At 37.1% G+C, this 23,550-nt stretch overlaps 2 protein-coding genes and 1 long non-coding RNA gene across 3 annotated transcripts in view; 1 reads left to right on the top strand and 2 right to left on the bottom strand.

Annotated features, from left to right (window-relative positions):
• Positions 1 to 10,058, top strand: part of LOC132114842 (tight junction protein ZO-2-like) — a 63,619-nt gene extending 53,561 nt beyond the window's left edge. Inside the window, exons 19-23 of the mRNA XM_059523199.1 lie at positions 798 to 1,019; positions 2,379 to 2,495; positions 7,200 to 7,547; positions 8,295 to 8,380; positions 8,922 to 10,058. Coding sequence (XP_059379182.1) covers positions 798 to 1,019; positions 2,379 to 2,495; positions 7,200 to 7,547; positions 8,295 to 8,380; positions 8,922 to 9,093 — 945 coding nt within the window. The 3' untranslated portion in view covers positions 9,094 to 10,058. The remainder of the gene's footprint in view (positions 1 to 797; positions 1,020 to 2,378; positions 2,496 to 7,199; positions 7,548 to 8,294; positions 8,381 to 8,921) is intronic.
• Positions 10,059 to 10,322: 264 nt separating this feature from the next.
• Positions 10,323 to 11,223, bottom strand: pierce1 (piercer of microtubule wall 1). The gene is made up of 3 exons (XM_059523200.1): positions 10,955 to 11,223; positions 10,630 to 10,708; positions 10,323 to 10,557 (listed from the first exon to the last, which is right to left on the bottom strand). The coding sequence occupies exons 1-3, from the start codon at positions 11,098 to 11,100 to the stop codon at positions 10,375 to 10,377; spliced, it is 408 nt and encodes a 135-aa protein (XP_059379183.1). The 5' UTR covers positions 11,101 to 11,223; the 3' UTR covers positions 10,323 to 10,374.
• Positions 11,224 to 12,171: 948 nt separating this feature from the next.
• LOC132115243 (uncharacterized) lies at positions 12,172 to 13,935 on the bottom strand. The gene is made up of 3 exons (XR_009425452.1): positions 13,775 to 13,935; positions 13,000 to 13,095; positions 12,172 to 12,596 (listed from the first exon to the last, which is right to left on the bottom strand). It is a non-coding gene; the product is annotated as an uncharacterized LOC132115243 (long non-coding RNA).
• Positions 13,936 to 23,550: the final 9,615 nt, after the last annotated feature.

The raw sequence follows: 23,550 nt of genomic DNA, 5'->3' as shown, positions 1-23,550 counted from the left end.
CATTAAAACCGTATTCGATTACCATGTTTTGAACAACTCGGAATAAATAAAAAGTGTCCAGCATGAAGCAGAGTTTTATTCAAGTCCCACGTGCGCAGAGCAGGCCGAGTAGTTTCGTTTTGTGTGAAAACATTGAATATGCATAACCTGAAGTAAATTTGGATCAGTTGATGGAAAAACAAGTTTATGTGGATTATGCATTTAAACAATTTAGATAAGGAATCTAGAATAATTTATGGAGCAGATAAAATACAGTTAATCATTTAAACTACAGTACTACTACTACAAAACTACAGTAAAAATATTGGAAAATTCCCCTATGATTACTGAATTATGTTGTCAAGACAAAAGGTTTTCATCTTATACAAATATGAAATATTTAATTAAATGAAAAATTAATGAAATGCATCTAAAATATTAACACGTGATGAATCATGTACAGTACAGAAACATGTAGATAGATCAGGAATGCGCATTAAAAAATAAATGTTTTTTACGTTGACTTTAATGCAACATTTTACACCATCTCTTTACTTTAAGACTCATTCAATCACATTTTCCCACTTTATCTTTCCCAGTATTCCTGAATGTTTTCCTTACAGTTAAGCCCATAGATAACCTGCTAATGCATGCCTTCCTTTTCTGAAAGTCACGATAGTCAATCCTCCTGTTTTTCTGTGCTTTTACTGTTCATCATTCTTCGGTGGTGCTCTACAGCTTTCGTTCTATTTTGTTTTTGTGTTTTCTTTTGTTTTCACTCCTCTCTGTACACAAGATCCATCATGTGTCTCTTTTAGCGTGACGGGACGGAGGGGGACCTTGACGTTCATGACGATCGCATGTCATATCTCTCAGCCATGAGCGCAGACTATCTCAGCATGGACAGCCGGCTGACCAGCGACTATGACGACACGGCGGATGAGGGCGGAACTTACACGGATAACGAAACAGACGAGCCGCTCGATCGCCAGCGCGTGTCGGCCATTAGCCGCTCCTCTGAGCCAGTCATGCCAGAGGAGGTTAGAGCACACATGCACACATTTAACATGTATATAGGTTTCCCACTGCCATGAAAACCTGGGAATATCAGAGAAATTCACTCATATGCATGCATACTAATTCCAAAACATTGTTGGCTATTTATAATGCCCAAAAACACATATGGACACATGCATATTTCACACTGATTTGTCGAACTGCATGCAAATGCATTGACATCCACACACTTAAACATGCTTGCTGCAATAGCATCCCTCACAGTTGCCTAGATCAGCACTAAGTCAGCTATGTATTCAAGGAAAAAGGTCGAGCCGGCAGGGAAATTCATTTTCATATTGAGAACAAGACATCAGCAAACACTTGTCATGCATGCATTACATGCTGCAAATGCAAGAAGTGTATGATAATGAGTTTACATGGCTAATCACATGGATTTCATGCTTTCCCAAAACAGCTAAACATTCAGTGCGTCTATAAATGCAAAGAGCAGACTCTTCTGCCCTCTTCTGTTAGATTTTGGTAGTACAAAATTCTTGATCACTAAATATTACTGAATAGAGTAATATAAATGATGATTAATCTAGCAAATATCATTATAAGGGTGTCTGTTGTTATGAAAAACCTGAAAATATCAGGGAATCAGTGTTTTAATTGTTAAATAAAACTAATTTTTTTTTAATTGAAATGTAATAAATAACAAAAAGCTATTTTTAAGTTTAAACTGAAGTACTAAAATAACTAAAACCTAAGTAAAAATAAAGTTAAAAAATATATATTTATTCGTAATATGTTTTTTATATTTTTTTGGATATGATTACATTTTATTAGATATATCAAATAAAAATGACCAAGGTGCATAATAAAATTAATAACAAATGTTTAGGCTAAATAGAGATATTTTAAAAAAACTAATAAAAATTTAAAAAACACATAAAATAATTATAACTAACTAAAATTAAAAAAAAAATAAATAAAATGAGCTTTTATAGTAGCAAATATTATAATAAATAGTAAAAAAATACTTAAAATATATACTATAACAGTAGAGAAGTAATGCTAAAGGTTTGTATAAAGGGCATTAGAAAACATAATTAATAAGTTGTTTTAAAAATGCTTATAAAATAAAAAATCGAATAATAATAAAAACATATTTTTAAAGCCTTTTAAAGAAATCACAAAGAACTGGAAAAGTAAAGAAAATGAATTGGTCAAAACAAAAGTGTGGCAGCCTTTTGGATGGATGTTAAGTCAGAAGCATACTATACTGTTGGCCCAAGACAAACTGACTGTTTGTTTGCTGTAGTGTGTGTGCATGCATGAATACATTCCCCAGCCTAGATGTCTTGCTATGATATCTGAATACTTTCTTGCTTTCCCAGATCCTCAGGAAGTCCAGCCCAGAGATTCGAGGTCGTATTCCGCGAATGGAAAGCAGAGAGATGCTGACTGAGGCTAGTCCACCCTTAATGTCCACCTTCCTGTCTGACCCTGCAAAGGTGAGCTCATGTCATGCTCCCCAGTGGCTTTCCTTTCTTAAAAACAGCATTCATCAAGATATTACAATAGTGTCAAAAATACCAGACTAGGAAGACTAGAAATTTGCTGACAGTGGATAAAGAACATATTTGGACACTTAAGCTGCACTTTAAACGGATGGATTGCATTGATATTTTATTATGTGACATGTATCCATTAAGTTTACCGATACTTCACAGAGACTCTTTGCAGTAAAGATTATAAACTGACCCTTACTAACACAACTCTTCCCCTGACTGCACCTGTATTCATGCAGAAGAACAGCCCGATTTGGTGCAGCCATTTTTCCAGCAGTTCAGAATCGTCTCGCAGCAGCTCATTGACACATTGTGGTACGCTGTAGAGCCAAGCTGTGATCGCTGTTGTGCCAAATGATTGGTTAAATAACTAGTATAGTGTATTTGAAAGCAGCTGTTAGAATCTAGTTCATTTTGAACAAACTGTACCAGACACGTAAAAGAAGTTAACTGGAGGTAAAGTAGTTTGGTTAAGCATTTAAAATAAGGTTCAACTCTGTAACAATAGTTAATTAAAATGTTATTTTTATAGTTTTTTTTAATCTCAGTTTGTATAAATCTTTTTATTTTTTTCATAATACATTAAGTCATGATTTAACTTTAAATATGGTGCAAAATGTATTAATATATGTAGAAAATAAAAGCATGGATCAACTAAATAAATAATAGTTAATATTTTATGTTAACTGTATTTTATAATCTAGTGATGATTTATATTATATCTTAAATCCAAGATGGCGCCGCACATGGCTGCTTCAGTGCTTGGCTCTCCAGTGTTTGTACTGTTTTTGTTCGTTTTTCCTGTTTTTTGTTTAACAAACACGATCAGTTTCACCAGGGATGAACTGCTGAACATTCGACAGAACACACCACATGATATTTTTCCGGATTTCTATTATACAGACGTTTTACTGAACATTGTTATCGGAGGAGCAGCGGCGCTGATCAAGCGCTTCAGGACGCGCAGACGGGGAAAGCGAGCGGGAGCGCTCGTCAGACTCAGGAAGCGCGGATTTCGAACGCCGTTGCCTAGCATCCATCTCGCAAATCTCCGCTCTCTACCCAACAAAACGGACGAACTCCTTCTGCTCTTTCGGACAAATAAGGATTTCTCTCACTCTGCTGCTCTGTGTTTCACGGAAACCTGGCTGAATGACGCCATACCGGACAGCGCACTCCATCTGCCGGACTTTCAGCTGTTTAGAGCGGATCGCGACGCAGAATCAACGGGGAAATCGCGCGGCGGCGGGACATGCTTTTACATCAATGAACGGTGGTGTACAGATGTTACTGTGTTAAAGAAGATGTGCTGTCCTGATCTAGAAACGCAGTTTATCAACTGCAAGCCGTTCTATTCGCCGCGGGAGTTTCACTCGTTCATTCTGGTTAGTGTTTACATCCCTCCTCAAGCGCATGTGAGCTCAGCTTTACAGAAACTCGCTGATCAGATCACAGACACAGAACAACAACACCCGGACTCTGTTTTAATCATTCTTGGGGACTTTAATAAAGCCAATCTTTCCCGTGAACTGCCAAAATACAGACAGCATGTTACCTGTCCCACAAGAGACAGTAATATATTGGATCACTGTTACACCACAATAAAGGATGCATATCACTCTGTTCCACGAGCAGCTTTGGGACGTTCTGATCACTGTCTGGTTCATCTTATACCGACCTACAAGCAGAAACTTAAATCTGCTAAACCTGTAGTAAAGACTGTGAAGAGATGGACCAGCGAAACAGAGCAGGATTTACAATCTTGTTTTGACATCACAGACTGGAGCGTTTTTGAAGCTGCTACCACCGATCTGGACGAACTCACAGAGACTGTAACATCCTATATTAGTTTCTGTGAGGATATATGCATTCCTACCAGGACTTATTTAACATTCAACAATGTTAAGCCATGGTTTACAGTAAAACTCAGACACCTTCGTCAGGCCAAAGAGGATGCCTACAGAAATGGGGACAGGGTCTTGTACAATCAGGCCAGGAACACACTGAACAAAGAGATTAGAGCGGCTAAAAAGACCTATGCTAAAAAGTTGGAAGACCAATTTACTTCCAACGACTCAACTTCAGTTTGGAGAGGACTGAGAGCCATCACAAACTACAAGACACCATCCCCTTGCACTGAGGCTAATCAACGACTTGCTAACGACCTGAATGAGTTTTATTGTAGATTTGAAACCCCCAACACCCACTCTGACCATCTCCCTACACAACCATTAACACCTCCTGCAATCCCCCTCTCCATACCTCCTGCTCTTCAAATCTGTGAAGATGATGTGCGCCAGGTCTTCAAGAAAAACAAAAGAAGAAAAGCACCAGGCCCAGATGGCGTTACACCAGCCTGTCTGAAAATCTGTGCTGACCAGCTGGCCCCCATCTTTTCACAGATCTTCAACAGATCTCTGGAGTTGTGTGAAGTGCCTTCCTGCTTCAAACGCTCCACCATAATCCCCATTCCAAAGAAACTCAAGATAACAGGACTTAACGACTACAGACCTGTGGCTCTAACGTCTGTCGTCATGAAGTCGTTTGAAAAACTGGTTCTGGCTTATCTGAAGGACATCACTGGACCCTTACTGGACCCCCTGCAGTTTGCGTACCGAGCAAACAGGTCCGTGGATGATGCAATCAACATGGCATTGCACTTCATCCTGCAACATCTGGACAAAACAGGGACTTATGTGAGGATCCTGTTTGTGGACTTTAGTTCGGCTTTCAACACCATCATCCCAACAACCCTCCAGACCAAACTGACCCAGCTCTCTGTTCCTAGCTCTATCTGTCAGTGGATCACCAGCTTTCTGACAGATAGGCAACAGTTAGTGAGACTGGGGAAATTCATGTCAAACAGCTGCTCCACCAACACTGGTGCCCCTCAGGGATGTGTTCTCTCCCCTCTGCTCTTCTCCCTGTACACCAACGACTGCACCTCTAAACACCCTTCTGTCAAGCTCCTGAAGTTTGCAGACGACACTACAGTCATCGGCCTCATCCAGGACGGTGACGAGTCTGCTTACAGACAGGAGGTTGAGCAGCTGGCTGTCTGGTGCAGTCTTAACAACCTGGAGCTGAACACGCTCAAAACAGTGGAGATGACTGTGGACTTTAGGAGAAACCCCCCTGCACTTTCCCCACTCACCATCATGAACAGCACTGTGGCTGCAGTGGAGTCATTCAGATTCCTGGGAACCACCATCTCTCAGGACCTGAAGTGGGACAATCACATTGGCTCCATTGTGAAAAAGGCCCAACAAAGGTTGTACTTCCTTCGCCAGCTGAGGAAGTTTAACCTGCCACAGGAGCTGCTGAAACAGTTCTACTCAGCCGTCATTGAGTCAGTCCTGTGTACTTCAATTACTGTCTGGTTTGGTTCAGCTACAAAATCAGATATCAGAAGACTACAGAGAACTGTTCGGACTGCTGAAAGGATTATTGGTGCTCCCCTGCCCACCCTCCAAGAACTGTACACATCCAGAGTGAGGAAAAGGACTCAGAAAATCACTCTGGATCCCTCACATCCAATTCACCCCATCTTTGAACTTTTGCCATCTGGCCGGCGCCTCAAAGCCGCAAATACAAGAACAGCAAGGCACAAGAATAGTTTCTTCCCCCAGGCAATCTACCTCATGAACAGTTAAATGTTTCCCACTTAAACTTATGCTTATGCAAAAATGTGCAATATCCTTATATTTATTTGTTACCCCTCCATCCTAGAACATTCCTGCATCTCACTCAATCCTATTCCATTATCATTTATAGCACAATTGTTTATACACTTATTTATTTGCCAATTTGTAATTCTCCCGTAAATTTTGTTTTTTGTTTTTTGTTTTTTTTTGTTTTTTTTTTTTTTCCTCTGTGTGTTGTTGTGTGTCTGTTTACTGGAAGCTTATGTCACTAAAACAAATTCCTTGTATGCGCAAGCATACTTGGCAATAAAGCTCTTTCTGATTTCTGATTCTGATTCTGATTCTATATTATAATTGGTTGTTTGTTTTTTAAATACATTAGCTCGTGAATAAACTTTAAATGTAAAAAATATTCATACAGTATATGTAGAAATTAACAGCTAACATCTAACTTAGATAAATAAATGTTATAAAATTGTTGTTTATTGTTAATTTATGACAGGATATTTAGTACTAATTATATACTTCTGTAGTTGTTTTGCAATAAATTACTAAAACTGAAAAAAGATCAATAGAATTTTTTTTTTTTTTTTTTAATTTTAATTTATTTAATCTTTATTGCAATTATCAAAAAAAACAACATTTAGTTTTAGTTAATTGAAACTGTTACTTGATAATACATTAACTCATGGTAACGAAATTGAACCTTATTATAAAGTGTTACTAGTAGTTTTTAGTTTTTTGGCAGAGTTTATAGAAAACCAGGCGCAATTAGTAAGTGTTTGAGATTTTTCTAGTGGGTAGTGTTGCGTTAGTAGGTTTTGTGTTTGGAATGATGGAGTTCAGTGTGAAAAATGCTGTGGTGACGGCTTTATCCAGTGCTAAAACTGGCCTTCACCTTTGGTTTAGGGAAAGGTTAACCCATGGTTGAATGTAGTGGGAACCGACCCTTTGATACAATTCAGTAGTGCTGTTCTCCAACACACGTTGAACTGTCTTTCAGGTAAAACTGCTGTCTCAGTTGGAGGTGTCGCGGGGGCAGTACGACCCCTCTCGAAACTACGACTCTCATTCAAGCAGCCCTGCGAGCAGCGAGCACCCGCGAAGCCAGGACTCTCCCGCAAAAACCAAGCCCACACCTCCCCCCACTCCTCTCAAACCTACCTACGTGTCCCACACCTCCAGGGGCCTCTTAAACAGCCCCCCGGTACGGGACAGTGAACCCCTGGAGGTCAGTCCTGGCGATCCCTCTAAGAGGTCTTTCCTGGGCAAAGTGAAGGCCTTTGAGCAGATGGATCATTTGGCCCGGACACAGAAAGTCCTGGAGATCCAACAGGCTCAGAACGCCAGGGTGAGTATTCACCAGCTTTAGGCTTCTAGACAGTATGTCCCTTGTACACTTCAGCCAGTAACTTCATTCCAGAATCCTGCACTACATGTCATTTTAATTGGTCAAAAAAAAAATTGACCTAAATAAAAAGAGCATCACTTTTTTTACAATATATGTGAAAGAGCCAATAGGAATAGATTTAATTTTTCAGTCATTGTCTAATTAAATTTTTTTATTATTAATTATGCATTTTATTTTGCATTTATTTTGTATCTCTTGTATTTTTGTCTAGTTTGTAAAGATGCTTTGGAACAGTTTTAAAGATATATATATATTTTTTTATATATATATATATTTTTTACGTACTGTACACTATACAACAGAATATTGAGTGCTATACAAATAAACTGAATGAAATTTTTACAAAATTGTATTGCATTTTTATTGAAGATTTTGAGTTTTCGTGCCTTATCGATGTGTGTTAACTGTGCAATAATCTATATGCTAGGTAGCTTGACAAACACAACTTAAAATTAATATATAGTTAGAGAGAGAAACAATAAAAATTCTATATTAAACAAAATTATATATTCAAATTTACACCCTTTCTCTTCTGGAAAAAACATCAGAAATATTGATGATTCATTTTGCATATAGAAATGTTTTCCAATAAAATGCACTCTTCAAAATGCAGCAAATTGTTGTTCTTACTCATTTTCTGCCAAAGTATTCATATAATATTCTGATGTGAATTTTTTTTATTTCCAGTTGGAGATTGCTCAGAAACATCCAGACATCTATGCCGTCCCTATGAAGTCTCAGAAACTGGATCACAGCAGGCCTCAACCTATTGGGTAAGAGTCTGGAGCAGTATTGTTTATCGTCAGTGGTGTAGCAATGTATGAAGCACTGCTCGCACAGAAGTTACTTTCAAACCACAGCTTTTTTTGTTGGTTAATGTGGCAAATTGGCATGACCAACTCAAAATTGTTGTGAAATCATACACCCTCACGTAAAAATCCCAATTGCATGGGTTCCGACTAGATTTCCCCTGCAAAAATTTTCTTCATAAATGTGACTGTACCTTAAAGGTTAAGTTACCCAAAAATGAAAATTGTGTCACCTTAACTCCTCCTCAAGGTGTTCCAAACCTGTATGAATTTATTTTCTCCGCTGTACACATGAGAAGATATTTTGAAAAACTTTGCTTACCAAATGGTGGTTGGTTGCCATTGACTTGTATAGTATGCAAAAGAATATGGAAGTCAATGGCTACTAACAACTCAGTGGGCAAGTAAATGACAGAATTTTCATTTTTGCTTCCTGTCCCTTTAAGTGTGAAAAAGTGCACTCACTTATCTTTCACTTATCTCATTGCATTTGCTTTGTGTGTAGCTCAAGTGCGCGACCAGAGCCCCAGACGCCTCCTTGCAGGCTGCCATACACAGAGAGCCGCCCGCTTGGCCTCGGCCAGGAGCCCGGAGAGGAATTTCAACATCAGCTGGCAGAGCAGACCAAGCGTGGCTATTACACCACCACACAAAAATATCAGGACACTGAGCTGTAGAGTTGCTCTGCTTCGGCTCATCGCACAGCTTTACCATTCCACCGGGATGCCGCCCTGCACCAAAACTGCTGCTGACTTGAAAGTCCCATTTGCTTTTAAGTTTCCCACGCATATATTTTTCTTTTTCACTTCAAAGAAATTAAATTTTCTGTCCATGAGGACAGAATCTTATTGTTTTTATATATATCTATATATATTAGCATTAGTTTTGTTTCCCTCCTGGTGATCCGAGAACCATGTTTTCTTGCCTATGCAATTTTTTAAGTTTCTGCCACGCAACAGAAACGTCTCGCCACGAGTCTCTCTCCCTCTCTTCGCTCCATGAAAACCTTAAACCTGTCGTGTGCTACAGACACGCTTTTTGTTACTTTCTTTTTATAAGCCTGATGAAGCAAAACTGTTTTAAAACGTCACTCTCTTTAAGGTTTATACTGTCTTTGCATTCCTTCATTTCTGATCATGTGTGTATATGATGTTAGACAATACACTGGATTTTGTTACAACATTTTGAAGTGCCTTTTACTTTGTGAATAACATTGGAGGTTTGTGGACTTGACAATCCAGCCCTCTGGACAATATTTTTGCTGCTTAGAGCTCCAAGGAAAAACAGGGAAAAGTTAACACCAAAACCCTTAACACCATCCGCCCGTATGCTCAGTGTAGCGACAGCAATGACAGACGAGTTTCTAAAGGGACGCTTCACGAGTCCGGTAGATGCTGGTTGGTTCAAATGATTGAAATTGCTGTCGTCACGGTTTTTCTTATATCAACCCTACTGCATTGTTTTTAACACGCTTGATTGTACGTTGGTCCATTTTACCTCCACACACTGATTCAAAGTGCTTCTAAAACTCGTGGATTATATTTTGATGGCTTGAGAGAATATTCCCTGGACATTTACGTTCAGGTCTACTGTGGAATCTCACTCTACTACACCAAATAAAATACTATATTGACATTCTTGACGTAGTTGTATTATTAATTGGATGGGAAGTGTCTTGGAATCCATTATCAAGTGTTGTTCCAAACAAGGTATTTTGGAGAACGTTGGGAACCAAAGAACATTTGAACCCACTGACATAAAACATAAAATATCTTTTATGTTTCAGTTTCAAAGTCATATACTGTAGGTTTGGAACAACATGCAGGGAAGTAACTATCCTTGTAAACACCCCAATAACAGAAAGTGACGACAAGCAAAACATTACTAGTGTCAGTATACATCACAATTTAGCTTGACTTGTTTATTACTGTACATACAGTACAAAATGGAGATTGTATCTACTGAGATTTCCCATCTGTGTGGTATAAGTAATGGAAATTGATTCTGTCGTGAAACGCAGTGGTTGCATCGGGTCCAGTGAGTCGGCTCTTGTCCACTGCCGTGTTGAAGCCGTTATCCTTGTACATGCCACTTCTCAGAAGATGCTCAGAAAACTTCCGACGACTTCCGCTGAAGGTCGTCTGAAAAATGTGTGTGTAAATACTATTGTCCGAACAGTCTTAATGATAGGGCAGTGTGTGCTGCACACTCACCGGCATTTCATGAACTGTTGGTTTTTTGCTTCCATATGTTTGATTTGTTGTTTGGTATAAAGGGTTGGTCATTTTTTGTCTGGAAAGCATAATGAGGCTTATTATCATCACGTCTTTATCATATTTATATTTCATAATGATGGTATCAACAACCTACATATATATACACACACAGACACACACAAACACACTCGCACGCATACAAATACACACTTGTATTAAAAAATAGCCTGCCTCTCTCTCTCTCTCTCTCTCTCTCTCTCTCTCTCTATATATATATATATAGGTCACACATGATGCACCGCGGCTGAACGACTCTTCTCACCTGTATCCTCTGAAACACTCCGGATTATTAAAGCGAGCTGGCAAGTTTTTATCCACTTTATACACATCGCTCGTCTTTATTTCAGTTGTATTAGACAATGGTTCAGGCTCCATTCTTGTTCCTTCATCTGCGGAGTGATCGTCCATGTTTTCCGTTGGCTTCAAGCCCTCAGTTAATATTTGGCCATTCCGTACGCTTGGTTGCTATCAACATTGTAACTAAGTGACGTGTTGAGCCATGCTCTGATCTCGCCGCCCACCGGTCACGTGGTTCATGGAGCTCTCAATATTTTCAAACCACCTCGCGCTGTCAGTATATTTGAATGGGTTTACTTGGGACAGACAGCAGTTCCACTATGTTACTTGGCAACACCTAATGTGAATTGATTGTGCATTAATAACTACGCTTTACAAAATGCCACATTCGACCGCTCCAGTCCATTACAGATTCCTATACCTGAACTGTTTATCTATCTATCTATCTATCTATCTATCTATCTATCTATCTATCTATCTATCTATCTATCTATCTATCTATCTATCTATCTATCTATCTATCACATATATATTGTTTGTGTGTATAAAGTAAAGAGAAAAAAGTATTGTAGACAAATAGTATGTCATTTTTATTTAGTTAAAAAAACATTTAATCATGATTTACACTTTTATGAAGAATAAGATGAAGGAAGAAAGTTCAGCACTCTTAAGCAATAAATAATTAATAAATAAACAAAAAGATTCAAACCCAAATGTTGTTTATCTAAAATAATTTTTGCTTATTAGTATGGTTTAATTGGATCATCAAAGGTCAGCAGCAAAGACATTGGTTAATAAAATGGTATTAAATACATACAGAAAAAGGATATTTGTATTATTTGACATTTAATTATTGCAGGTTTGCATCATATTCTGATATTGCATGTCAATGTTTTTATTGTTTTTGTGCAAGTGAGATATAAATGCACATTCACATTTAACTACAGTAACCATCCTGTTTCCACAGCGCACACAACTCTCAGTATGGGGACAGGAGAGCTGTCACAGTAAATGGGAAAACATAGAAACTGTATTATTTAAAAAAAAAAAAAAATAACTTGAATATTATATTGTAAATTAAAAAGTAATACACTTACTAGTTACCTGAAAATGTTATATGATTACCGGTATGTAACTCTCGTTACTTGTAATGCATTACCCCAACACTGTAATGCACTGTGCTGAAATTTGTTTTATTACAAAGGCAAATAGATACCAATGCACACTGAAGTTAATATGTCTGTCAGACATCCACAGACCTATAGAGACAACAAAAGAACATCCGATTCAACCATTATTGCTTCTTTACAAAATAAATTATTATTAGATTCATTTAGACATCATGCAACCACTTCTACATGACCCTATAATACATTTCTTACATTTGCATTACATCAAGTAGTTTTCTTCTACATAGAAAATAATAGTAAAACCCAGATTTAGGGCCTCTTGATTTCAGTTGGAACTGATGTTTAGCTTTTCCAGCTGCTTGACTGTTTTAAATGCTGCATAGAGAAATGTCATGCTGCATACACTTTACAAACATTTTGAGTTGTCATCCAGAATTTCCACTCCTTCGATTGTATGCAGTTTACGTCATTTCAAACCTAAAATGAAAACAGTACAGATTTTAGAGGGCCTGTCATCAAGTCTCAAATGGCACAGCACAGGGAAGTAGGTGTGGACATGGTTTGCTTTTTATGCAAGTGTAAAGAGTGTATTTATGCAAGTGAAACATATTGAAATGTTTCCTCTTCATGCATTTGCTTCCAAACCTGTTTTGAGTTTCTCCACGCTGATAAACAAACTGCCACAGTGCATTATTACTCACGGTACGAGTTTGAGTCTGGCCTAGCGCGTACCAAAAGTAATAATGGACTGTGAAGCAGTTAAAAAGGGCTCCTTTCTTCTCATCAAGGCACAACTTTGTCAAATTAAACGGCGTATATGGTTTTAAAACATGCAGAATGTAAACATATTTAAGATTTGCTACAAATTTCTGTACTTTACCTTACGCAGACTAAAATTACATCTAGTCTTCACTTTTCTCCATTAGTGATCCTCAGAAGTTCCTGAATAATTCTGAGAAGTTAAGTCCATCCATTGCTGCAGTGCTGGTGTAGAAAAACATGATGTAATGCTTCAAACAATGCAGTATTGTTAGACTAATTAAAAAGAGGCTTCTCTATCAGAAATGACATTGTTCAGAATAATGTTTAACAGTTCCAGTTTAACAAGGCCTTATAATGGTTATAAACATGCAGTACGCAAACCATTCTATATAAATATAAATTCACGCAGGAAACAAATCATTTAAAAATTCAACGCCCTGCTTAATATTACTATTTGCCAACAGGGGGCGCAAAAATACAAACAAATTAGGCTACAAAATTAGTTTTCTACAATGTTCAAACTAATGTTTTATTAAGTAAAACCGTTCTAAATGCTCTAAATTATTGTACAATACTTTTTCAGTAAAAATCAGGTGATCTAATAAAAAGGGAAAAGTCTTTCACATAATCCATAGCATTTTATACTGCTAACAAGACATCTAGATTGTGCATTAGGACAACTTTGGGAGTAACGCCAACGTCCGACTGAAACATACTGCAATACTTATCATTGCTGTGTTCGTATACATATTAAATATTACTGTAATTAACTAAAATATTAACAATAACTTTGCGTAATTGAAGTAATCCAAAAGCAGTGACTTATTGTTTACAATCCCAAAGTAGCATGTCATGTAAAGTGTGTCCCCAAATGTTAGTTCCATAAACTCTACCTGGAAATTATGGATCTGTTTCCAAATATGTGCTGGTCCAGGTCCATAGATGATGAACGTTTGAGCTCCAGAAACAGGACTTTAGTGATGTGGTCATTGTAGCCTATACAGCTCTGTCCGGATATGTGAGAAATGAAATGCCTTTGTCCTGTTAGAGGTTCTTTTTATTTAACCTTCCTGTGGAAGAGTGGAATCAGGATGGTCAGTCCCCAAACCGGAATTCCTGTGTGTGTTTGGAACTGATAAAACAGCTGTAAAGAACAAGCTCCATCCTTCTAGAACCGCTGGAGTCAGTGAACTCTGAGAAGAATTGAGCATTCTTTTGAAGTGGAAAGTTCGGCAAACTAAAGAAAAAAGTAGAATTAAATAATAAAAAAAATAAAATTACTGCATTATTTTATTATGAATTTTACATAGGCTTCATGTAGTCCTGCTTGGGGTTGCTGTAATATGGCAAATTGAAAACCTGTCCTCCAAAATAAGCGTTATGCAAATTTTATATTTTCAGTGTTCTTTTTAAATTGAGTTCAAATAATTTCTATTTAGCTTTATTTTTAAGTTTCTGTTTTAGTCATTCAAATTTTAAGGAAACAGACAACAACAAAATCAGAAGCCAGGGCGGTAACTATCCATTTAATAAAAAAAAAATCACAAAACATTAACACAAAGTAAGCCGTTGTAAATCAAGTAAAAACAAGAGGCCAACAGGTTTTAATTTATGCCTGAAAGTTAGCAAGAGGAGGGGGAAAGAAATGCAGCATTTCCAGTGACGGAGGAAACAGGAAGCTGCTGGTGGATGAAGATAGCAGGGTCTGCTTCATCCAAACAATAAAAATCTCACCCGCTCAGGAAAAGGATCTGCGTCAGCAGTGAGTGACAGATTTTAGATAGACCAAATGGTGCCAAATCCAAAGTGGCGGGAGAAAATCAGGGTTTTGCTTAAAGACCTCAAAAGTACAATAGTGTGTTCCTTATGTTTCATCGAAAGTAAATTCCACGTTGCTCTGGAATTCTGGTAATGAAACACTTCAGTGGGCAAGGTCAAACATTATTTCACAAATACAATCCCTTCCCTTAAAAATTTAACACACTTCTTAGGCATCCAAATATGTGGATACTTAAACCTGGCTTAAAATAGATGTCACTGCATTAGATTACAAAACATCAAACCATTTTTAATGCAAAACATTTCACAAAAGTATGTTTGTTTATTTATTTATTTATTTTATATTAACAATACCATTCAACATTTCAGAGAAATGTAATTTATTATAAAGCACTTAAAATTATAGTAAACCCAAAGTGCTGAAAAATCGACACAAACAGCAGCTAAAAAACAAACAAAACAAAAACACAATGAGACAGCAGTTAAAACACCAAAGAGCACAGATGTGACGTTAAATTTCAAAACATAATTCTATAGTCTCAGACCTGACACAAAAAACTCAGATCCCTTTTAAGTTTCCGTTGCAACCGGGGAATGTTTAAGAGCAGATTATTTATTATGTAATATAGTAGGCTGATGAAAATGTTCTGTGCATATACCTGCACGACCTGTATTATATTACTAAAAGGCAGAGCACACAGCTGTGTACTTTATCCCACAATGCGCTGTGCTTGACATTTACAGTGTGATTAATTAATCAGTAGTGTAAGTTGTGATTAGTCATCATCGTCTTCTTTCAGCTTTTTAGGGGTCACCACAGTGGATCATCCATCTCCATTTTTACTCTGTCCTCTGTCTTCCTCCGTCACCCCAACCATCACATGTCCTCCATCACCACATCCATGAACCTCTTCTTTATAAGCTGTGATTTATACCATTTATAACTAGCAAGAGTTAAGACTAAATTTGATTAAAAGGCAAAATATCCATTTGTATTTCTGAGATGCCAATCGTGAAATTAAACATGCAAGTAATGAAGCATATTACAGCTTGGAATATTTATAGTCCCGTAATGCACACTGTTCCACATAAGTCTTCTTCAAATTTCAGATTTATTTGTATAGATATTTTCAGAATACACATTGTTTCAAAGCAGCTTTACAGATGTTTTTAATATCACGCCCGTTTGCATTTTGTTGATACAAGCAATCAAGCAGTTGAGGAAAGGTGCTGGGCATATAATTAGAATATCATCAAAAAGTTGATTTATTTCACAAATTCCATTCAAAAAGTGAAACTTGTATATTATATTCATTCATTACACACAGACTGATATATTTAAAATCTTTATTTCTTTTAATTGTGATGATTATAACTAAGGAACAACTAAGGAAAATCCCAAACTCAGTAACTTAGAAAATTAGAATATAACTTAAGACCAATACAAAGAAAGGATTTTTTAGAAATCTTGGCCAACTAAAAAGTATAAAAATGAAAAGTATGAGCATGTACAGCATTACTGAATTATTGCAGCAATGGAGTCAATCAGTCTGTGGCACTGCTCAGATGTTATGAGAGCCCAGGTTGCTCTGATAGTGGCCTTCAGCACTTCTGCATTCTTGGGTCTGGCATATTGCATCTTCCTCTTCACAATACCCCATAGTTTTTTATGGGGTTAAGGTCAGGCGAGTTTGCTGGCGAATTAAGAACAGGGATACCATGGTCCTTAAACCAGGTACTGGTAACTTTGGCACGGTGTGCAGGGGCCAAGTCCTGTTGGAAAATTAAATCTGCATCTACATAAAGTTGGTCAACAGCAGGAAGCATGAAGTGCTCTAAAACTTCCTGGTATACAGCTGTGTTGACCTTGGACCTCAGAAAACACAGTGGACCAACACCAGCAGATGACATGGCACCGCAAACCATCACTGACTGTGGAAACTTTACACTGGACCCTTAAGGAAACATGGACTGTGTGCCTCTCCTCTCTTCCTCCAGACTCTGGGACCCTGATTTCCAAAGGAAATGCAAAATTTACTTTCATCAGCGAACATATTTTTGGACCACTCAGCAGCAGTCCAGTCATTTTTGAAGCGAGACGCTTCTGACACTGTCTGTTGTTCAAGAGTGGCTTGACACAAGGAATGCGACAGCTAAAACCCATGTCTTGCATACGTCTGTGCGTAGTGGTTCTTGAAGCACTGACTCCAGCTGCAGTCCACTCTTTGTGAGTCTTCCCCAAATTTTTTAATGGGTTTTGTTTAACAATCCTCTCCAGGGTGCGGTTATCCCTATTGCTTGTACACTTTTTTTCTACCACATCTTTACCTTCCCTTCGCCTCTCTATTAATGTGCTTGGACACAGCTCTGTGAACAGCCAGCCTCTTTTGCAATGACCTTTTGTGTCTTGCCCTCCTTGTGCAAGGTGTCAATGGTTGTCTTTTGGACAACTGCCAAGTCAGCAGTCTTCCCCATGATTTTGTAGCTTACAGAACTAGACTGAGAGACCATTTAAAGGCCTTTGCAGGGTTTTTGAGTTAATTAGTTGATTAGAGTGTGGCACCAGGTGTCTTCAATATTGAACCTTTTCACAGTATTCTAATTTTCTGAGATAATGAATTTGGGATTTTCCTTAGTTGTCAATTATAATCATCAAAATTAAAAGTAATAAACATTTGAAATATATCAGTCTGTGTGTAATGAATGGATATAATATACAAGTTTCACTTTTTAATGGAATTAGTGAAATAAATAAACTTTTTGATGATATTTTAATTATATGACCAGCACCTGTATAGTACAAATTGTATGGTTGGATATACTTATAATAGTTATATAATTATGTGATATTGAGAATAATGAAATTAGTATTATTTATATACTATTATAGTATTCATATTTTGAGTTAGCTTCTATTTTCAGTATATTTTCTATTTAGCCTTAGTTCTTTTTTTTGTGATTTAAAAGGGTCATATGATGTTGCTAAAAAAAAACATGATTTTCCACATACTGTATATTATTGTTTCTCCTCTATGCACCACCTTTCTGAAATGTGATTAACCAGCTGTCTAATGCGTTGTGATTGGCTAAATACCTCAAGCATGTGAATGAAATGTTACAAGTGACATTTACTGTGATGCCGTGTGTCCCAGCGAGACGAGACAAAACCAATGAAACCCATTACAAACCAGATATTTGTTGCATCCAGTGGGGACATAATACAAATGACAAACCACAAGCGCTACTCTACACTGCTCAAAAGTCAGTGGAAAATCCTTTAAATATAAAAAAACAACTTACAGGCTGTGAGTCAGAAGCGCCAGACTGTCTTTGCAAAGTTGGAACTGCCCCATTTTATAGAAACAGCCTTTGATCACACACCCATTGTAGGCTACTCTGCAGGTTCAGGAAACAGTCCTCCATAAAATGTGTGTGAACGGCGCGGCCAGTGGGCTTGTGGAAACCATACGTGACCGCCCTGGGCTGGACTCCGCTTCGTCCATGATGAAAGCCGATCCGGCATGACCAGCATGGATCAGCTCTAGGCATGACGAAGCAGATATCGTCCTCTTTTGGAAGGCCAAACAAAGTAGTTTCACTTTCACAATGAAGCACATGGTGGCGGCAACAACAATACTACAGAGAGAGAGTTCCGGCTTCTTTCTTTGCGTGAAAATTTGAGTGATGTTATGCAAATCTTCCCACACAGTGATGTAGACGTGGGGGCATGTCTAAACCATAGACTGTATAAAAACATGGAAGTAGTGTCCATGACATCACCCGTATATTTCTGAAGAGCATTTTTGAAGCTCAAAGTGGGTGGGGCAGGATAATTGAAAATGGCCAAAGGGCGGGAGCTAGTTGCTGAAACCACACCCACCTAGCTCGACAGCGGTGACAGCAGTGGCAATCCACCTGTCACACAAGTGGCCACGCCCTTAATTATGCAGAACCTTAAGGCTTAATATAATGAAAATGGATGAGTTATAAAATAATTCACCCCCCTCACAGTTGTCATGAAGGGCAAAATTAGCAATTTAGACGAAAATAATTTTTGAACCAGACTGTAAACGTTGTTTTTCTGCTGTAAAGTTGGGTATTTTAATATGGGGAGTCTATGGGATTGACTCCTTTTGCAGCCAGCCTCTAGCGGCCAGTCGACGAATTACAGTTTAAGTCTCTTCCATATGAGCTTCACGAGAGAGAGCGTGAAGTTGCCAATTGACAAGTCTTAACTTTGATAAAGTATATCTTTTGTATTTGAGACCTTAGTCTTCGCAACTTTACAGATCTTCTTCATGCACCAAGATCTTGTCACAGTCCATAGAGAAAGGGAAAATTGAAATCGCATCATATGAGCCTTTTAAGTAACTTAAACTTTATTTCAGTTGTTTTTAGTTCAGATAGTTGTTTTTCAGATTTAAGCTTTATTTCAATTAATGAAAGATATGTGTAATAGTTTAACAATCTTTCATTAAGAACACTTACACATAAGACATTTTCAAAAAAATAAATAAAACTATTCTAAACAGGACAATAGTATCTTCGTATAAAAAAAGTACTTTTTCCTCCAGAACAGCAGAGGCGCTAAGTAGATGTATATTTATCCTCAGTATGGCTGTTGTACATGTCTGGCCACTTGTCAGTGCCACTTCCTTTTACTCACCCCACCTATTTACAGTAAATGTTAACAAATCCCACAACAGACACTTAAGCAAAAGTGAATCTTACTTTGAGAGATCCAAATGAAGAGGGGTTTCAGGGCAGGAAATCAGTTCTTGGAGGCTTAAGGATGTGTATTGTTGAAAGGCCTTTGTGGTATTAGGGTGGGGTGGTCAAACACGGCTTTAAAAAGAAGACGCTATTCAAACTCAATGAACTTGTTTTGAATTCCTCGCCTCCTGAATGGCAAAGCATTCCATCACTTGGAAATAGAGAGAAGAACAAACAGCGGAAGTGATGCAAGAAATTCTGTTCTTTATCTGGCATTCCCAGCCCTCACCTGCTGAACCAATCACACCCCCCCTTCCCTCCTGAAGCCTCCTAAACTTTGATCTTAAGACCGCTGGGTACATTTTTAGGAGCGAGAGGAAGCCATTCATCTGAAGCTCTGGGTTCCCGTTAGAGTGGTCAGGGAAAAAATGGCTTCGCAATCCACGTTCCCACACAGGACGATCGAGGATATGACCTGTTACACGGTGTACAAGTTTCTCTAAAGAGTTCTGAGAAGAGACTGAGATCTCCTGAGATTTGATGTAATGGTGCAACCAATCCAGTCAAATTAATGGTCTTTATATTACACAGGCGACTCAACTGAGACTTTTTACACTCACTTTAAGTTGTTCTTCGTATCTTCATTTCCCATCCATTTATTTAAACTTTGCATTGGTTTAATAAACTCCCCACATAACAGATCTTTAAAAAACCTCTACAGTCTCGTTGTCTCACAAAATCTCATCTATATCTTTGTTCTTACTCATTCTGTGGAACATACTGTGGCATTATTCAGTACTTAAAATTAGTAAATGCACCTAGACTTCAGAAAAATGAGAACTTGCAGAGGTCAGGATGCTGAAAGACATTGGATTTTTTTTAATTTTTTAAATAATGCACTGTAGGTCAAACACACTTCACTGGGATCTGAGGCCCACTTGTGGTCACATTTACAAACAGCGGTTCTCAACTGGTGGGTCATCACTTGAAAAAAAGTGTCCGGTCTGTTTGCAGAATTGCAGACAGCAGGTTAAAAATTATGCTTATACTAGAGTTATTTATTTATTTGATAAGATTATAATATTTATTAATATTTGAAATGGCTTTTATTTTTATATTTTAAGTTTTAGTTTGAATTTGAGTAATTTTAAGTGCTTTTTCTCATTTTAATTTTCTTTAAACATATGTATGTATATATATATATATATATATATATGCACACACACTTAGTTTTTAATTAATATTGTTTAATTTTTAGTTAGAGCAATTTTAGTACTCCAAGTTATACCAGTAAGTTGCAAAGGCAACATTTATTATTTATTTTTAATTAGTTATTGTGATGTAAAAAATGTAAGTTTTTTATTCCAACTAATATTTATTTCAATTACAAAAAAGAATGTTTAATAGTTTCAGGTAATAATTACAATAGCCTACCTGCTAATACAAATAATAAGATGCATATAATTTAGTTAAGGTGACAAAATAAAAGGAGAAAACATTCCTCTTGTGTTTTAAAGTTAACTATGATATACACAGTAGATGTTAAATTAGGTACATAAACTGGTTGAGTGACATGCACTAATTTAAGAAAGGCTACATTAATTACAGGTTCAGTTGCACTGACCTTATATGCTTTGTGTTCAAATATTGCCAACATTCATGGTGTTTTTAAGATTTAATTTAGATTTTGTTGTATTAATATTATTAATACATGTACATTAATTGATTTTAGGGATATTGTTTACTTACAATTAACAATTTTGCTACTGGATTGCCTTTAATTTCAACCTAGAGTCAGTAAGTACAACTAGTAGCTGATCTAGATAATGTTGCAAAGTCAGTCATGCAGTTAGACGATAAACAGGACAAATACACACATTCTTAAATGACCTTTAATTTGTTAAACTTCTACATAAAAACTGCCCCATTTGACAGACATACAATGTCGACTTTTACAATATGAATGATCTGATAACTAAAATAAAACTCAACTCAATGTCTACTATACTGGTTAGCATTTGCAAAAAGTCACAAGCCTCTCACACTTGATTTGGCAGTTTTATGTTCATGAGGTCTTCAAAGGAAGGGATCCAGCAAGTCAAAATCACAATATACAGAAAAACAGCCATTTCAGCTCTGCAGTAGTGTTTCTTTATGAATGGATGTGACAGTATTTGTCATGTTCAGAACCTATTATTGAAGAGCAGCTCAAAACTATGCTGAATGAGGTAAATACTTGTGTTTAACATCAAAAATGAAATCAGAATGATACTGACAGGGTCCAAAATTAACCAGCTATACATATTTCTTATGCACTAACAAACTCTATTTTGTGATATTTTTTATTCAACATACATGACAGTTTAATTATGTAAGATGTTCTTCCCCACTGTATTTTATATTGGTAGAAAGTGCAGGTAAAAACTAAAACGAGCATTTTTTTTTTTTTTTTTACAGTATTTTGGTGCAAGAAATATAAGACATACAGTTCCAGAAGAAAATAAAAATCTTGTTAATAGTGTTATATATTTAAGCATTTTGTCTTTGAATGACAAATAAATCACTTAAAACCAGCAGGTTTTATAGACCTAACCCATTTATTGTCACATTTCTTAATAGTTACAAGCCAGCTGGCAAGTTACATTTTATTTTACTCACCAAAGACATTTTTTTTACTTGGTTACTGTTAATCTTGGACCCTGGATTGCAATCATTCAGAGAGATTTAACAAAATAATCTAAAACAATGTAAAACAATTGAAAAGAATAACTTAGGGGGATGTGTAGACGCAAGACCATGCATATATTTTCCAAAAGAAATAAAACACTCAAGAAGATAAAAGTAGAGAAGAAAAAACAGGCACAAACACAATTGAAAAAGCTTAAGTTCAACCATCAGAAACCGAAGGCTTGAACTTTATGGAGAACTGGACCCCTTAAGACTGGCACACACACAGAGACAGGGCAAGCATGCATGCGTCCAAACACAGCACTAGCTGAGGACCACCATCAACATCTATTGCACCACTACAGCTACACCATACACAGCCACATCCACCGCGCTGAGAGAGAGAGAGAGACAGAGAGAGAGGCTGAAGCCTAAATGCTAATTAAGTTGCATCTATTAATAGAGGACGTCTGGGATTTCATCAGCTGATTATGATGGAGTCCAATTCTATGAGTATGCAACAGATGGTTGCAGCCCTCTAATCTGATTGGCTGAGAGACATTCAAAAATAAAATAGCAGTGAGACTCAAGAGTTTTTCATGTTTGTCTGTTTGCAGGCTTTCAGCAGGGCCACAACCGCCATAGACAAGTTTTCCTGCCCAATAATTAGAAATGGCCAATATATGATATTGACGCTGCTGTTTGTTGTTAGCATGACAAAAGCCTTAAAATGTAAATGTTTAGGCCAGTCAACCTCAGCAGTCTAACAGCACTCATCGATGTCAAAATGAGTGAGCTGGCCAATTAAATCAAAGAAGACGGGCTTTACTGCTCACAGTACACCAGCACAATGTTTTATTGATTTTATTTCACAACTGTTTCACAATAGAAATGCAAAATGACCAGCAGCAATATCCTGCGATGCAAACTACTTGAATTGTGTTTGTCAAATTTCAAACGTCAAATTTCCAAGTTTCATAGCTGAATGTGACGAAACAAGAAATGTTTTGCCGTTTTGCATTATCAACATTACGCACACATTTATTCTTATGTGTATTCTAAAATACAAATATTAGTTACAAATAATTACGCTTACTGTGAATTATATTTTTTGTACTGTTCTTCTTTCCCCTTACATCAGTTTTAATTCAATCCTTAATTCCTTTAATACGGAGCCCCGCACATACTGTAACATGCAAGAAAACAAATTCTCTCGATTTACTATTGCATTACCTCGATTTGCTAAATCGTGCGCACAATTTGGCAAATCGAGGGAACAAATTAGTAAATTGTGTGCACAAAGTAAACAAAATAGTAAATCAAGGGAACGCTATAGTAATCATGTTGTGTGCACGTTTTAGTACATTGAGGGAACGAATTAATAAATTGTACACACGATTTAGCCTACTATTTTAAATGAATCTGTGAAATACTAATATACTTGACTAACTCCGGTAAAACCAGCCTGACACAACAGGGCAGACACAGAAAAACAGCTCAAGAGAAAAAA

This window comes from Carassius carassius, chromosome 34, assembly GCF_963082965.1.
Source record: "Carassius carassius chromosome 34, fCarCar2.1, whole genome shotgun sequence".
NCBI classification, from domain to species: Eukaryota; Metazoa; Chordata; class Actinopteri; order Cypriniformes; family Cyprinidae; genus Carassius; species Carassius carassius.
The sequence above is the reverse complement of the archived record's forward strand: the minus strand, read 5'-3'. Positions and strand labels throughout refer to the sequence as shown.